This window comes from Hibiscus syriacus, unplaced genomic scaffold (genome assembly GCF_006381635.1).
Source record: "Hibiscus syriacus cultivar Baekdansim isolate YM2019G1 unplaced genomic scaffold, ASM638163v2 tig00112761_pilon, whole genome shotgun sequence".
Lineage (NCBI taxonomy): Eukaryota > Viridiplantae > Streptophyta > Magnoliopsida > Malvales > Malvaceae > Hibiscus > Hibiscus syriacus.
Genome location: NW_024063398.1, coordinates 96,223 through 113,518, shown reverse-complemented (window position 1 = coordinate 113,518; position 17,296 = coordinate 96,223). Strand labels below are relative to the sequence as shown.

The 17,296-nt window shown below is 33.6% G+C and overlaps 1 protein-coding gene and 1 pseudogene across 1 annotated transcript; one reads left to right on the top strand and one right to left on the bottom strand.

Annotated features, from left to right (window-relative positions):
* Positions 1-12,533: 12,533 nt before the first annotated feature.
* LOC120183404 (wall-associated receptor kinase 3-like) lies at positions 12,534-14,964 on the top strand. The gene is made up of 3 exons (XM_039188109.1): positions 12,534-13,479; positions 13,589-13,705; positions 13,786-14,964. The coding sequence occupies exons 1-3, from the start codon at positions 12,537-12,539 to the stop codon at positions 14,946-14,948; spliced, it is 2,223 nt and encodes a 740-aa protein (XP_039044040.1). The 5' UTR covers positions 12,534-12,536; the 3' UTR covers positions 14,949-14,964.
* A 511-nt stretch (positions 14,965-15,475) lies between these two features.
* The window catches only part of LOC120183398, a 28,933-nt pseudogene continuing 27,112 nt past the window's right edge, over positions 15,476-17,296 (bottom strand).

The following is a 17,296-nucleotide window of genomic DNA, read 5'->3' as shown; positions in this document are numbered from 1 at the left end:
ACATGTGTCGAGGGCTAAAAGAAGTACTAGAATCCAGAATGAGACTTGTTCGAAGATCGTGCAACATTTGAGACTGAAATGATAATCCATTGATCCAAGAAATAATCCAGCAATAGATTTTTATCTATGATCATTTCATCATTAACCATCAAGGAGTAATGCACTTCAGTGTCACCGGAGCACTAATAGAGTTAGGTTACAAAGCGCTTGAGAGGCATCATTTTCAAGGACGAAGATTCAATATAAAGTAGTAATCAACTTCAGACTCAACCATCTAAGCGAAGGCATGTCTGTAAAGTGGATTGTCTAATAATGTGAAAGCTTTTATCACTGGTGAAAATTGTTCTATGATATCCATCGTTGGGATCAACATTTTTGCATCTGCATTTGCATCTTTGCATTTTGCATATGCATTTACATCTTTGCATTTTGCATTTGCATTTCATTTTTAAACATTTTCATAAAAAACATGGAGCTCATTCATGAAGGATTTTATAAAGTGGTCCTACCACGTGACACTACATAAAATCAAGAAGCTGAAATAATTATAGTTGGAGCATGTTTAGCTGATTGTAGGACTGAGCCTTTCAGAATGATCTGAGAAAAGAGTCCCCATATCCTGAAGGATACGATGTTGATATTGTGCACATTTACCATATAAGAAGCTCATGGCATTCCTCTGAGAATTGTGAGGCACTAAAGTGCAAAATCCAGAACCTGATTGATTCAGGGGCATGGATAATTGGAAACTTATGGGGGCATTGCATCTACCATTGCATTGAGAGCATTATTTTGTTTGAAATCATTTTTGTTCTATCTTTTATACGTGCTTAATCTTTTAAGTGACTAAACTTATGCTACCTTCTAAGATTGAATAATTGAGCAAATTTTAATCTTTAGTTCTTCGAATATCGAATGAATTAAGGATTCTTTTAATTCTTCAAGAATTATAGATTTTTGACATATGACAAGATCATATCTTTCTTATCATGTCTAAAACAAAAAAAATCCCTTGATTTTTACCCAAAATAATTCATGGAGATACAAATAGTTATATCGATACCTTTGAGTCAATAAAGTCACACCATCGTCTTTTTAGACGCAAAACAACATTTTTCTACCAATAAAACATGCAGACATTGAGTTCAAGATGTTCACTTGAGTATGAACCTTTATACCAGAAGATACAACTTGGGGCATTACGCATCAACTTCCTGAAGATGAACCTAAACAATTGAGACATGTTGGGAGCAAGAATCAGAAAGGAGAATGAATTCAAAATAACTCTATCATGCATTAATTAATTTTTTTCATGTGAATAAAATTAATTCTGAAAATCTATCCCCCTGGGGATATCTCTTCTGTGATGACTTTTGTGTATGAGATGATGAACGGCTTTGTTTCATTTATCCATATATATATATATATATATATATATATATATATATATATATATATATATATATATCCCTTGTTGTCCCCTTTTGAGCCTATAGTATTTTTTCTTCTGATTCAACCCTAACCAAGGATCACCCCCACACTGGGGGGCAAGGCGGAGATCTACTCACATAAATGTAGACATCAATCCAGAGGAGATACCAAAAGGTGAACTAAATGTCAAGTGCGAAGATCCAATCAGAGCAAAAAGAGGAAAAAATGAAAAAAAATAAAGCAAGGATAATAAAGAAAATATAAAGAAAAAAAACAAAGAAAAAAAAGTAAAGAAAAATGGACGAGAATCATCTCAAATGGCGCATCAAACTTCAAACTATGAGATTGATCAAGCATAATCATTCTAGAAGAATATAGAGTATCCAGAGAGCATCAAGAGAGAGACACATATGAACAAATTCAAATTGAGCAAGACAGGATTGAAGACATCAGAATGAATTGATCCTTGGTTCAATACCCTGAAACACTTGTTTGGGCCTAATTATCATTTTCTTTCATAACCATGAACCATGGCCTACATTACGTGCCTTAAAAAGTCCATTCTAATCATACATGGATTTCTAGACAGAAGAGATTATCTTCAGATTTCATCTCGCCCATCAAGATTAATCTTTATTTGCAAAAGGTTTTCTAAAATCTTTAATGCATGATAGGAAAAATAACAAAAGGGGGTTCAAGACGCAAATTTTGAATGATGTTTTGAAACCAAAGGAGGATTCAAGTTGAAAACCTGAAAAGGTGGCTCGAATATAAAAAATGGTGCAGCTGAGGCGATCGCACAAATTCCTTGATAAGGCATTGCACAATCCGAGTGTGACCATGAGAGTTGGGAGTCGGAGAACATTTCCCGTAGATGAGCATACAAGCTACCCCATCAGATCAGTGAACATCAAAGAAATAAGAACGCCAAACCATTGACCAAACACAATAACCTAAGTTTCATTTTACCCTTTCCTTACCTAACCATTTCCCAAAGATATCTTTGATCTTGGCACTTGTCAAAAAGCTATAATTTAATGAAGGATTAACAGTGTAATTAATTCTTTGATATCCAATGAATTTTAGTTTTATGATTTGTCGCAATTATAAAACTTAGAAATGAGCAATATTTTCAAAACTTTTGATTAAACATTTTTCAAAACTCTTCTAATTTATATTTTCAAAACTTTTGAAAATAAAAGAAGAAGAAAAACACTTTTCAAACAAGACAATCTCTCTAGAGTGGATCTTGGTATTTGACATATGACCCTCAAACTTAGAAGCTCAAAATCAGAAAATGGGGCAAAGAATTGGAATGTTAGGGAGCGAGAAAAGCATATGTTTGCAAAGAAATGCGATGATACACCTTGGTGTGAGAGAAGAATGAAGATGAACATATCAAGGAGAGAACCAAGATTGCATGAGCACATTTTCACTGCTATTAATCAAGAAAAACATGCATTACACCTACATGAATTTGCATCTTTGCATCAAACATCCATCATCATAATAGTTGCATTCAGCTACATTTTTGCAGATCTTTCAGGAGAAGATGAGATTAAAAGACAACAAGACATCCTCAGCAAGAGGGAGCAATCATCTTCAGATTCAATATTTCCAGACAAATTTTGTCTCGCTTGAGACAATCTCATTTAATACAGAGGATTCATCTCACTGGAGATTGCTTTTCTTAAAACAGACTTTGTCTCACTTGAGACTGTTTCACTTGAAACAGAAGATTTTATCTCATTCAAGATTGTTTTTCCCTGAAACAGAAGATTTTATCTCATTCAAGATTGTTTTTCCTTGAAATAGAAGATTTTATTTCATTCAAGATTGTTTTTCCTTGAAACAGAAGATTTTATCTCATTCAAGATTGTTTTTCCTTGAAACAGAAGATTTTATCTCACTCAAGATTGTTTTTCCTTGAAACAGAAGATTTTATCTCGTTCAAGATTGTTTTTCCTTGAAACAAAATATTTTATCTCGCTTGAGATTGTTTTCCTCGAAACAAAAGATTTTATCTCGCTTGAGATAGTTTCCCTCGAAACAAAAGATTTTATCTCGCTTGAGATAGTTTCCCTCGAAACAATTTTTTTTTTGTCTCTCTTGAGACAATTTGCCTCGAAACAAAAAAATTTGTCTCTCTTGAGACAGTTTCCCTTGAAACAAATTTTGTCTCCCTGAGATAGTTTTTCTTGAAACACAAAATTTTAAGAACGTTTCCCTTGAATATTTTTGTCTCCCTTGAGATAGTTTCTCTTGAAACACACAATTTTAAGAACGTTTCCCTTGAAATTTTTTTTGTGTCCCTTGAGATAGTTTCTCTTGAAACACAATTTTAAGAACGTCTCACTTGAGATAGTTTCTCTTGAAACAAAGTTTTGTCTCCCTTAAGATGGTTTTTCTTAAAACCAAATTCGTCTTGCTTGAGACAGCTTTCCCTTGAAACAAGAACTTGAATCTCACTTGAGATGGTTTTTCTTAAAACTTACTTCGTCTTGCTTGAGATAATTTTCCTGTGAAACAAAATTTATCTCACTCGAGAGATCTTATCTTAAAACAAGTTTCTTATTAATTTTCGTCTAGTGTTAAATTTCTGACAGGAATTCAAAGAGCCAACAAAGATTTTGTTTCACGATTTCAGCAAAGAATTAATCCATATTTTTCACCATTGAAAGAAATGGATCTCAACAAAGATTCGAGAACCTTTGGGTCAATACCTTCGAGTACTTCAAACACAATTATTACTGACACATGATAATCTTTTGCAGGTCTGAAAATTTTCAAAGAGAAGATAAACAGATCAACATTTCCAGTACAAAGTTCATAATGAGAAGAACCCATCCGATAGAAGGAGAAAAAGTTCATAATGAGAAGAGCTTGTTCGACTTATCACTCGATTCACAGTATTTCGAATCAGTGACACCTCGCTTGAGGGATTGACATTTCCAATGGAGAGTTCATAATGAGAAGAACTCATCCGATAGAGGGAGAAGAAGTTCATAATGAGAAGAGCTTGTTCGACTTATCACTCGATTCACAGCATTTCGAATCAGTGACACCTCGCTTGAGGGATTGACATTTCCAATGGAGAGTTCATAATGAGAAGAACTCATCCGATAGAGGGAGAAGAAGTTCATAATGAGAAGAGTTTGTTCAACCTATCACTCGATTCACGATATTTTGAATCAGTGACACCTCGCTTGAGGGATTGACATTTCCAATGGAGAGTTCATAATGAGAAGAACTCATCCGATAGAGGGAGAAGAAGTTCATAATGAGAAGAGCTTGTTCGACCTATCACTCGATTCATGGTATTTCGAATCAGTGACGCCTCACTTGAGGAATTGATATTTCCAATGGAGAGTTTATAATGAGAAGAACTCATCCGATAGAGGGAGAAGAAGTTCATAATGAGAAGAGCTTGTTCGACCTATCACTCGATTCACGGCACTTCGAATCAGTGACGCCTCGCTTGAGAATTTGATATTTCTAATGGAGAGTTCATAATGAGAAGAACTCATCCGACAGAGGAAGAAGAAGTTCATAATGAGAAGAGCTTGTTCGACCTATCACTCGATTCACGACATTTCAAATCAGTGACATCTCGCTTGAGGGATTAACATTTCCAGTGAAGAGTTCATAATGAGAAGAACTCATCCAACAAGAGAGAAGAAGTTCATAATGAAAAAAATTGTTCAAAATAATGCTTTACAACGAAGGATATCCAAATCACACGCTAAAAAAGAAAACCAGACAAAAAATGGTTGTCTTTTTCATCTTTGCCCTATTCTTGTTAACACAAAAATGTGCAAAGAGGGACAGCTGTAGACACCCGTTTTTGACCGGGCTTAAAAATATTATATTATTATATTTATTATTATATTTATTATTAATAATATTATTAGTATTATTATTAATAATAATTTTGGTTATAATGTTTGCAGGCCCACATTACACCAAAACCCAGCAGATCAGGAGCTCAGATTACAAGTCTCAAGACTCAAACAACACCCAACAGCAGATCTGACCCGAGTCTAGTAACCCGACCCGTGACCCGAATCCGACCAATTTTTAACTAGGGTTTTGGAAACCCTAAAGTCCAGCCGCCTCTAATGATGGAAACAAGTTACTGCCGCCAATGAACCCAGCCACAACAGCAAATGTCGAGTACTTCTTCACCGAACCGACGAGCCACTGTACCAACAACAACCACTGAGCATCATCACTTACGTCAAATATCACGAAACAAAGAAGACATTATCATCCAAATCATACATCCACTAAACATATTTTAAAATTTCAGAAATTAGGTATTCTTACCTAATATACCCTACCACCATACGTATATCAGTGGAAAATCCATCAAAACAACAACCAAAATTCCATTATAAAAGCATGGAAACCAGAGAGAGGGAGGGGGGACGAAAGAAGAAAGAAAAGAATATAGAGATATTCGAACAGGGGGTTCGAATAGAAAAATACAAGGGCAGATTCGAACAAAAAAAAGAGACATACCTTTAGCCATATCCAACCTTGTGTTTTGCTCCATGTGGCTACCGATTTACGGTGGCCGGGGAGCCGAATTTATTCTTCTTGGTGAAGAATCATGAGAAAAAGAGAGATACAGAGAAAGGGGAAAACGGTTGAGGGAAGAAGCAAATAAAAAATAAGGGTTTCAAAATCCCTTAAGGTAGTATAAATATAAGGTAAAACGGCGTCGTTTTGGTCACTTAGGGTTTTCATATATTCGGCGCATGGATGAATCATGTAGGGAGGGTTTCTGTCTTGTAAAAGTTTCAGTATGGTCACTTAATAAATGTTTACTTTATTTTATTCTGAGCGTTAATGCTTTAATACTTATATTTCAGTCATATTTTCTGTTTATTTTATTATTAATGTGAATATTCGATTTTGGTCATTTTATTTATAAATGGTTAATTTTGGTCACTAATTTAGTGTTTTGTGTATTTTTAGGGATGTTTAGATTTAAGCTATAACATTTGAAAATATATCATTTTAGTCATTGCCTTGTTTTGTTTTAATTTGGTTATGTTATTTTAATGTTTTTTTATTTTTATCACTGTTCTTTGTTTGGTTTAATTGTTATTTTAATCCTTTAAATATTTGATGTCTTCGGATTTAGTCTTTTAAGTTCTTAGTTTTATTATTTTAGTCCTTGTCTTTTGTATTTTTATATATTAGCCACTAAGTGAAGTTTTGCTTCATTTCGTTTTTAGCATTTAATTTTTAATATTTATATTTTAGTTATATTATTTCATGATATATTATTATTGTGAATATTTAATTTTGGTTACAATATTTTCAATTACTTCATTTTAACCATTAATTTAAGTATTGTATTATTGTGTTTTGGGCTTTTATTTTTTAACTTTTGAATTTAAATCACCATTTATATGTTTTAATATTTTATTAATATTTGACAATAATTTTGTTGTTGGGGCAGCATGCATGATTAATGACAATTTTAACTTGTAGTGCTCTGTTTAATCCGTGAGTAGATACTTGGTTTAGAATGAATATTATGCTTGCATGTGACCATTCTATTTTTTTAATATTTAACCTTTGCAACATGACCCGACATTTTTATTCTTTTCTTGATTTCACGTTATTCTTTATTTATGTAAATGGATTTTAGCTTCGACTAAAATTATTAATTATTATTTACTTTTTGAAAGTTATGGTTTAAGTTTTAGCATGAGTAAATGTTTCATTTTAATCCCTTTAGAATCTGTTTTTATTATTTTGAACTTTTAAACTTTGGAAATTACTATTTTAGGACTTAAATTTTTTGTTTATATCATTTTAGTCCTTTAATTTTCTATTTTTTCTATTTCGATCCTTAAAGTTTTTTTCTTTCTATATTGGTCTTTATAAATTTAAATACTTATTTTTTCTATTTGTATTTAGGATTGTAATATTCATTTCAGTCCTTTTGAATTTACTCCTTTAAGTTACGAAGCAAATTAATTAATATTTAATAAACGGATCATATTTTAACTTTATATTCAACTCATAAATTCCACTATTTACGACGATAGGTAAGCTATATAATACCAATTTTGGGCGCTGTAGGGGTGTTAATCATTCCCCACGCGTAACCGACTCTCGAACCCTTTAAAATGAACGTCTGGTAAATGCAGACCAACTTTTGTCTTAAAAAATGATTTTTTCTTAAAATTATTTTTAAAAGAAGTTTTTTAGGTATTCGACCTACCTAACCCAAAGGTCGATGGCGACTCTTTCCAATTTAATCCAAATTAATTCAAAATCAACCATTTTCTAAAATTAAAAGTCGTAACTATTTTCTAAAACAATTAAACGATTATCCTACAGAAAAAATGGTTACGACAGTGTGATATTAATATTGACGTTTGAAACTTTTATATTATAGATAGAGTCCAATTTAAGATAATCTGATATATCTTACAAATTTTAGAGGTTACGTTGATTTCAAAAATATTTATATACTTTTTGGTATAGGGATCAACCGAACGAAATATATAATGAGGATACCTCAAAATCATATCCGTAAATGTTGAAAACGAAATAGATAATGTAAAACCGTTCTAGTCCCGTCCCCTGTCATCCCTACTTAAATGTGGGAGAGCGGTATTTTCAGGGTTCTATTTACGTATTTAATCTAATTGTATACATAATTTATATTTTGACTACTTTTTTGGGCCTTGTATGAATTGACCATCTTAGCGACGGTTGTTTCCGTCAATAAAAGATGTCTATAATTTTTTAATCATTTTCTGACAGTTATAATTTTAAATATAAAATGTATTTGTAAAAATTATAAATTTAAATATAAAAATGTTATAAAATGTATTTGTATACTATTTCTTATCAAATTAAAGAAAAAGAACCAATTGTTTATATTAATAAAAATAAAATTCATGAATAATCAAGTTTATATAAATATTAAAACACATGGCTACCTCTTTTAACAGAAATTAACAAACTATATGAATCTTCAATTATAAATCGTTTATTTTTATATATTTTGTATTATTAAATTAATCAATTAAATTGAGAACTAATATGAGATTGAGTGAGTCACTAATATAAATTAGTTGACCCTATTCCCATATGTAATGGGGTAAGGGGAAAGTAGTGTAGTAGGCTGGCCCCCAACGCCAGGTTGAGAGCAGCTTCCGTAGAAGACCTTCAGCAGTCAGAATTATGAATTGCCCACCATGAGACTCGATCCCACGACCACAAGATTAAAAGCCTTATGCTCTACCAACTGAGCTTGACGGGCAATTCATGAGCCATTAATATAATTTTACTTTATTAACTCAACTATAAGAGTCGGACGTAAAATTTTATGTTTAGAGACGAACTTAAACTTAAGGGTAAACAAAAATTCTAAAAAATATTTTTTTTAATATATATATATATATATATATATAAAATTAAAAATATATAATAAATTTAAATTTTCAGAACCATCGGTCCATCTAGGGATGGGTATAGGTCGGGTTAGGTCGGGTTTTTGGTCCACCCAATCCGAGAACAATGACTCATCCACCCGAAATACGACCCGACCCGCATAATATATACCCTCCACCCGACCCGAAAATGACCCAACTTTTTGAAATAAAATTCGAACCCGGCCCGAAATAATAAAAATATTATTTTTATTTAATAAAAATAGTTATTTAATTGAAAAAATAATATATAAAGGGTATTATTGTAATTATTTCTAAATATATAAAATAAAATTATTTTTTTCGAGTCAGATATTTTTTACCCTAAATCCAAATCTGACCTGACCCAAACTTCAACTTTAAAAAATTCCAACCTGAATCCGAATTTAAAAAAATCTAACCTAATCGAATTAAGTCGGATCGAAACCCATCTATGGATCCCATGCTCATCCCTAGGTTCATCCTGCCAAGTGTCAACCACTTTAAGGGGACTTTTCCATGGTCGAAATCTCCACTTTTCAACGGGACTGAAAGAACCTATAATGATAACTATTGACATCGTCAAAATAATTTTATAGTTTTTTATTAGGGTTTAGATTAGTGGTATAAACAAATTAAAGGGAAGACTATTCTATGTTAGTTCGTTAGATTTTTTTTCTCTCGAACGTGGAAAAGTGGTTTTTTATATTAATATATGTTTATAATCATTTTACTGAATTTCAAAACTGTCAGGAGAAGAATATTTTTTAAATGAATTCATAAGAAATATAATTATTTAAATCAAATTCATTTGATTGAACTAAAAACATGTGATCTAATATACTCCTTCAAATCATAAAATAAATAAATTATTATAAGCACACATTAAATTTTAGAGTAAAGTACACAAATGATTCTTTGATTATAATATATTATTTTATCAAGTTTATCGATTATTAAAATTTACAAATAGGTCTCTTGACTCTATAAAATTATTTTTTCGAGTCCCTCACCTATTAAAATCTACAAAATAATCACATAATTATTCATATGATCTAAACTCGTCCTATTTCGAGCATCAAGAATATTAGGGTGTAAGTGTTCAATGTCAAATGATTAAGAGTTATCTATAAATAGATGCTACCTTATACTTATCACAAATTAATCAAAAAAATATCACAGTACTAAACAAAACAACACTCTATAATTAAATGATCATTTTATAAATTTTAATAATCAACTACATAAAACATAATTAAACCTTAAATAGATAATAAATTTACACCGGCTTTTAAAATATCTATTTATTTAGAAAGTCATATCTATATATTTTGTACCCAGATTTGACATCTTTTAATATGTACCTCTGCTCTCTCTCTCTCTCTCTCTCAGTCTCGCTCACACAATATATTACTCCAGTTTCTTTTTTCTGTATTGCCTAAAATTAAAACTTTTAACACGTTATATAGTACTTCAACAACTGAAAAAAATATGATATGACATACAAATAATATTTCATCAATTAAATGTATTATGTTCCACCTCAAAATTACAAATATATTTTATTACTATCGTTATTCAAAGTTATGTCATTAAATAGTTTTTAACTTATAAAAATATTTTAAAAGTATAAAATAATATAAGGTGACTTAGAATATTATGTTAATAAAAGATTAATATCTTATTAATAAAATACACTCATCTACCCATACAATTATTTTCAGTAGTAAGTAATTTAATATGATTTAAGTAGATATTAAATTTGAGTTCATGTATATATAAAAAAATTTAGTTATCAAAATAAGCTGTAAACATAACCTTAAAATCAAAATACGACAAAAAAAATAAAATAAAATACACCCATGTGGAACACTGCCCTCGATTTTGTTATTATTGAAAGGGTAAATTACACGAATCATCACTATATTTTGTTTTATTTTATATTTCACTCATTATACTTTAAATATATTTAATTTTTTCACTAAATTTTATATATTTAGCGTTTTTGATCACTCAATTGTTTCTCCCACCAACGACGTTATGACGTGAAATTTTTTATTATTATTTTTAAATAACATTTTCCAAGTCATAAAACAAATTATAACAAAAAAGAACCCTCTCTTCTCCTGAAATCCCGCCTTCCTCTCCTCCACCCTCTTCTTCGTCTTCTCTTGAAACCCCGCCTTCTTGAAACTCTTCTTCTCTCCCCCTCTTCACCATTCAGGGAAGCATCAAAACCAAACCCATAAACGGTATAGCAGCCCTTCCTTTTCTTAAACCCTAATTCAGGCAACCTTTTGAAAACCCTTAAATCGAGGTTTAATAAAATGATTGTATCTTGTCTAATAACTACGCAAATTAAGTCATTACATGAATCCACAACCCAATCACAACGGGAATCGTTCTTCAATGGGTATTCGATTTCCATGATAGTGACAATTGGGTTATGGAAAATAGAGTTAAGAAAGCACGATTTGATGCTATATTGGGTTTGGGTGGTTCCTGTGTTGATTAAGACTTGTTTTTTTTTAGAGAACTTGGGTCGTTGTTTTAGGTGCTTTTGATGAAGAAAGGGTCGGATATGAGAGTTTTCCAGGACTTGGAAACGCTCCTGAAACGGAAGAGGGATTTGACGGGCAAATTTGAGAGGATCTCGACAATGATTTCTAGTGGAAACGACAGTGGAGAAAGGTTGGCTTTTCTCGAGCGTTTTGGGGATTAAGGACTCGTCGTGACTTTTGTGCTGCTGTGATTCTTGGCGGTTGCGTTTCTGGGTTTGTTCAGCTGAAAAGGTCGATGGCAGCTCGTGAGACGGTGAACTGACTCGTTGATTTGGCTGACTTGGGGTTGATTCGTGGTTTTGGTTTTCCATTTCTCTGCATTTATTTTGTGGACTCTTAGCGTTGCATTTATTTGTTGAGTCCCTTAATCGGATTAAGATGTGGAGGAAGGCGGAGTTTCAGGAGAAGAGAGGGAAGAAGAGGGTGTAGTAGAGGAAGGTGGAGGGGGAGAGAAGAAGAGTTGAGCAGAGAATAAGAGAATGGGGAAGAAATAAAAAGGGTTTTTTTTTTTGTTTTAATTTTTTTCTGATTTGGAAAATGTTTTTTAAATATAATAATGAAAAATTCCACGTCATAGCGTCGCTAGTGGGAAAAGATCGAGTGACCAAAAAAATTAAATGTATAAAGTTCAGTAATAAAATAAGAAATAGAGCAAGGTACATTAATGATTCATGTAATTTAGTTGTTATTGAAAATATATCTCAACATATACTTATTTAAATGTTTTAGTTTTAATTTATTTTGGTTTTATCATATTTTATAAAATTAATTATATTTTACCCCTTAAATATTTTAGTTCTATTCATACACACATCATCATAAAATTTACCCATTCAATCTTTATTCTCGTTAAAAAACATGATTATTGACAAAAGTAATAGTTGAACGCCATAATTAATTTAAAAGAAATCATAGTCAAATTAAATATATATATGAACTGATAGCTACATTAATTTTTTTTTAAAAATTGTTGAAGTTTCTTCGAAATGGCGTGTGTAAACACACTAAATTCAAACAATGAACGCACAAAATTCCGGTTTTCACTTTCTCACGTTACATAGCAATATCAGAATAACGATCGGATCGCCAACTTTATCAATAACAAATGTCTGTATCTCAGCATCCTTTGCTCAGGTTTGGAACATGGTCTGTTGTTGTTTTGGCATCAATTTTATCATCGGCAGCAGCCGAGGCAGTAAACCCGATGTCCAGCTGCCAACGGAGCTGTGGGAATTTCACAATCGATTACCCTTTCGGTATCGGAGAAGGATGTTTCATGCACGGCTTCGAAATAACCTGCAATGCTTCTTACAGTCTACCAAAACCATTCCTACACTTGGGAGCTACCCAACATGAGGTTGCCGATATATCTGTAGCACACAATCAGGTTCGTGTTAGGAGCCCTGTGGTCCGTACCAAAGGGTTCCTCCAAAACGGAACCGCGGTTGCGAGTGCAACCGGCATCAATTTGATCGATACACCATTCGTTTTCAACACCACTGCAAACAAGTTCATCGTCACGGGCTGTAACTCCATTGGTTTATTATCCTTTGGAGATGGAACTATCACGACTGGTTGCTTGTCTCTGTGCAGCGATAACCTCGAGGGTGTAACCGACGGGTCTTGCTCTGGGCGTGGCTGCTGTCAGACCTCCATATTCGAGCGTGTTAAAGCAATTGGCATAGTGGTTGTGAACCTTGTTAACGATTCAATGATGAGCGATTTGTATAACGAATCACTTATATCCACGCGGACCGCGCCTCATGATAATTGCGGATACGGTTTTGTTGCGGACCAAGAGAGCTACATGTTCGAGGCATCAGATCTCGATCGTTGTTCCTCATCGAAGATAGAGAATTCCTCCTTTGTTCTTGATTGGGTTATAGGCAATGAGACTTGTGAAGCAGCTGAAAAACTTAGGGATACTTATGCCTGCAAAGGGATGAACAGCGAGTGTGTTGCATATGAACCAGATGGTGGTCCAAGTTATCGTTGCAGTTGCAAACATGGCTATGAAGGGAACCCTTATCTCAGCTCAGGATGCCAAGGTCCGTAAAACTTTGCTTAAAACTCATTAAATTCGTGGACTTAATCTTTTCTGTCATCTAGTAAATTATTTATCAGCTAACACATACTGTTGAATATTGATTCTTGAAGACATTAACGAGTGTATGGCTCCGCATAACCCATGTGAAGGAGAAGGTACTTGCATTAATTTTCCTGGTGGCTATAATTGCAAGGTTTCAAAGTTTCCGACATTGCAGCTTGTTCTCGGTAAACCTCCTAATTGATACAATGATTCATTTTTAAGAGAAAAAGAAGAAATTTGTGCATTGGCCTGATTTATCCCGCAGGTATAGGTTGTCCCTTGTTCTTGCTTCTCCTAGCCCCTTCTTTATACATTTGCATAAAGAGAAGAAAGTTGATCAAACTCAAACAAAAATTCTTCCAGCAAAATGGAGGTTTATTGTTGCAGCAGCAAATTGCTTCTCATGAAGGTTTTGGAGAGCCCACAAAGATTTTTACTACTCAAGAGTTAGCTAAGGCCACTGACAACTACGCAGAGAGTCGAGTTATTGGTCAAGGAGGCAATGGAACAGTTTACAGAGGAATCCTATGCGACGGTAGAGTGATCGCCGTAAAGAAGTCAAAAATGGTCGACAAGAACCATATCAAAGAGTTCATCAATGAGGTCGTTGTTCTCTCTCAGATCAATCATCGAAACGTCGTGAAGCTCCTGGGATGTTGCTTGGAAACTGAGGTTCCCCTATTGGTTTATGAACATGTTCCCAATGGGAGCCTCCACTACCATCTTCACAATCCGAACAAGGCGAGGTCAATCACATGGGAAGATCGGTTACGGATTGCCACCGAAACCGCGAATGCTCTTGCTTATCTCCACTCTGCAGCTGTAATTCCCATCATTCACAGAGATGTCAAGTCCTCCAACATATTATTGGACGACAAGTACACCACGAAAGTCTCGGATTTCGGAGCTTCGAGGCTAATTCCCGCTGATCAGAACCAAATAAAGACTCTGGTTAAAGGAACGTTCGGGTACTTGGATCCAGAATACTTCCAAACAAGCCGACTGACAGAAAAAAGCGATGTTTACAGCTTCGGAGTGGTGCTAGTGGAACTACTAACAGGACAGTTGCCGCTCTCATTTGCAAGGCCTGAAGCCCAAAGGAACTTATCTGCTTACTTCATTTTAGCAATGCAACAGGATCATCTCTCCCAAATTCTCGAGCCCGGACTCGCAAATGAAGGGAACCAAGAACAACTTGAAGCTTTCGCGGATCTTGCGATGAGATGTCTTCGATTGAAGGGCAAGAAACGACCTACGATGAAAGAAGTGGTGTTAGAGCTTGCAGGGTCAAGAGGGATTTACAAACATCCTTGGGATCAACTTATCCATGAGGAGACTCGCTCCTTGCTCAATGAACAATTGGAATTACACATAGCTGAGAGTAACATTCAGAATTCACAGATGTTTTCAACGGACTTCCCTCGATGATCATTCTTATAGCAGATCTCTTGACAAAAGTCGTTTCTATTTTACTGTTGGATATTAATTATCCGGATCCACGATTGTTCATAGAGATTAATCCTTTCGATATTTGTGTATGTCTGCACACTATACTTAACACTTGCGATATTTATTTTTTTACTCCTCATTCACATACATGTTATCTATATAAATTTACATATGTATATAGATGAAATACAAAATTTTATACTAAATAATATTATATACAACCCGCATAACACATACTTCCCTAAAAACTTCTAATATAAGAATGATTAACGAGGGAAATCCATTGAATTTGTTCCTAAACTGTGAATGCTATATTGCCTAGTTGACATGTCGCTGTGAAGGTTCACTACTGATGAATTCTCAGAGATGTGTGAGCCCATTTATTCATCGGGCAAGCAGTGACTCTCCTCATGGTAAACTTGATGCCAAGGATGTTTGTTGATCCCTCTCAGACCTGCAAGCTCTAACACCACTTCTTTCATCGTAGGCCGTTTTTTGCCCTTCAATCAGAGACATCTCATTGCCAGATCCGCAACAGCATTGAATTTTTCTTTGTCCCCTTCATTTTTGAGTCCAGGATCGAGAATTCGAAAGAGACGACTCTGTCGCATTGCCAGAATGTAGTAGGAAGATAAGTTACTTTGGGCGTCAGCAAATGATACTGGTAACTGCCCTGTTAGTAGTTCCACTAGCACCACTCCAAAACTGTAAACACCACTCTTTTCTGTTAGTTGGCTTGTTTGGAAGTATTTCAGATCCAAGTACCCTAGTGTTCCTTTAACCAGAGTCGTTATTTGAGTCTGATCAGCAGGAACAAGGCTCGAAGCTCCGAAATCCGAGACTTTTGCGGTGTACTTGTCATCCAATAATATGATGGAGGACTTGACGTCATGGTGGATGATGGGAATTACAGCTGTAGAGTGGAGATAGCAAGAGCATTAACAGTTTCCTTGGCGATCCGCAATCGATCTTCCCACGAGATCAACTCCGCCTTGTTCGGATTGTGAAGATGGTACTTGTCGGAACCGTCTTTCGGATGAGCCTAGAATTGGGCTTCGACTTGGATTAAATGGATTGGAGTTGCCACCGATTTTTTATTTTAAAACAAATAGGTAAATCAGATACTTTATTCCTTACCTGATTTGCATCTTACCAGTGATATGTTGGATTCGGGAGTCGGTTACAGTCAAGGAAGGGTTAGCACCCTTGAACTGCCCTTTCGGTACTACGTAATTTCCAGTTGTTTTTAATTAAGAAAATTGTAATTTTAAATTAAAAGGTAAAATTTGATCATAAACTTACTACTGATTGATTTTAAAAGTGAACCCTTAAAAAAAGTCGAGAAACATGTTAGAGGAGAAAGACAATGAAAGTACATAAATAAAACAAAGAAAACACATACACAACGTGAATAAATAGAATGAGAAAAATTAAGAAAATAAAAGAAGTAAAAGTAAAAAATAAACAAGGAAAATGAATAAAGCAAAGAACCTAATAATAGTATAACAAATAAATAAATAAAACAACAATACAAATAAATAAGGAAAAATACAAAGAAAAATAGAAAATAAATAAAGACAAAGAAAAAATAAAAATATAAAATTACAGAAAATAAAGAAAATAGGAAAGTAAAAAAAAGTAAAATATAAGTTAAAAGTATACATATGTACGTTAATGGTAAAAAATGAATAATAATAATAATAGTTATATAAATATATATATATATATGATAACTTTAAACAAGGTATATAAAAAATATTGAAATAAAAATAATTAATATATATACATATTAATAATAGGTATATAAAAAATGTATATGTAACAAAATAAATAATATAAAATAATAAAAATAATAATATAAGGGTCAAATTGAATTAAAAAACAAGTTAGGTGACCAAATTAGGAGGAAATTGGATTTAAAATCGAATCAAGGGGGGCAGAATGAAATAAATAAAACAAAGGGGACTAAAATTGGGATTAACCCATTTATGTTTGAAAACACGCGGGTCGTGCTTGGTGGGCCAGGTCGCGTATAAAATCCATTTTGCTGTTTTAATTTCTCATTTTCTCTTCTTCACGCACGTAGCCCCCCCTGTTTTTCTGTTTTCTCTGATTTGTTCTTGAGATTCAAGAACAGGCCGCCGTGGTTCTTCAAGAACCCAATATCTGGCCACCGTGTGCCACCTCACCGGCCGCCATGAACGGTGTCAGTCGCCGTCATCGGCGGCGAAAATGAAAAAGTTTTTATTTTTTTGAAAGATCTTTGTACCCTCGTTTCGAAAATCAATATGGTTTTTTTAAAATCTCCTCCGGGAAGTGTGAATCTG

What these genes read in the sequence shown, in the direction of transcription:
- LOC120183404 (XM_039188109.1), top strand. Translation starts at nt 12,537, where the DNA reads ATGTCTGTATCTCAGCATCCTTTGCTCAGGTTTGGAACATGGTCTGTT. An exon ending in TCTCAGCTCAGGATGCCAAG is followed by an intron (nt 13,480 to 13,588) that starts GTCCGTAAAACT and finishes TGATTCTTGAAG; the next exon opens with ACATTAACGAGTGTATGGCT. An exon ending in GACATTGCAGCTTGTTCTCG is followed by an intron (nt 13,706 to 13,785) that starts GTAAACCTCCTA and finishes TTTATCCCGCAG; the next exon opens with GTATAGGTTGTCCCTTGTTC.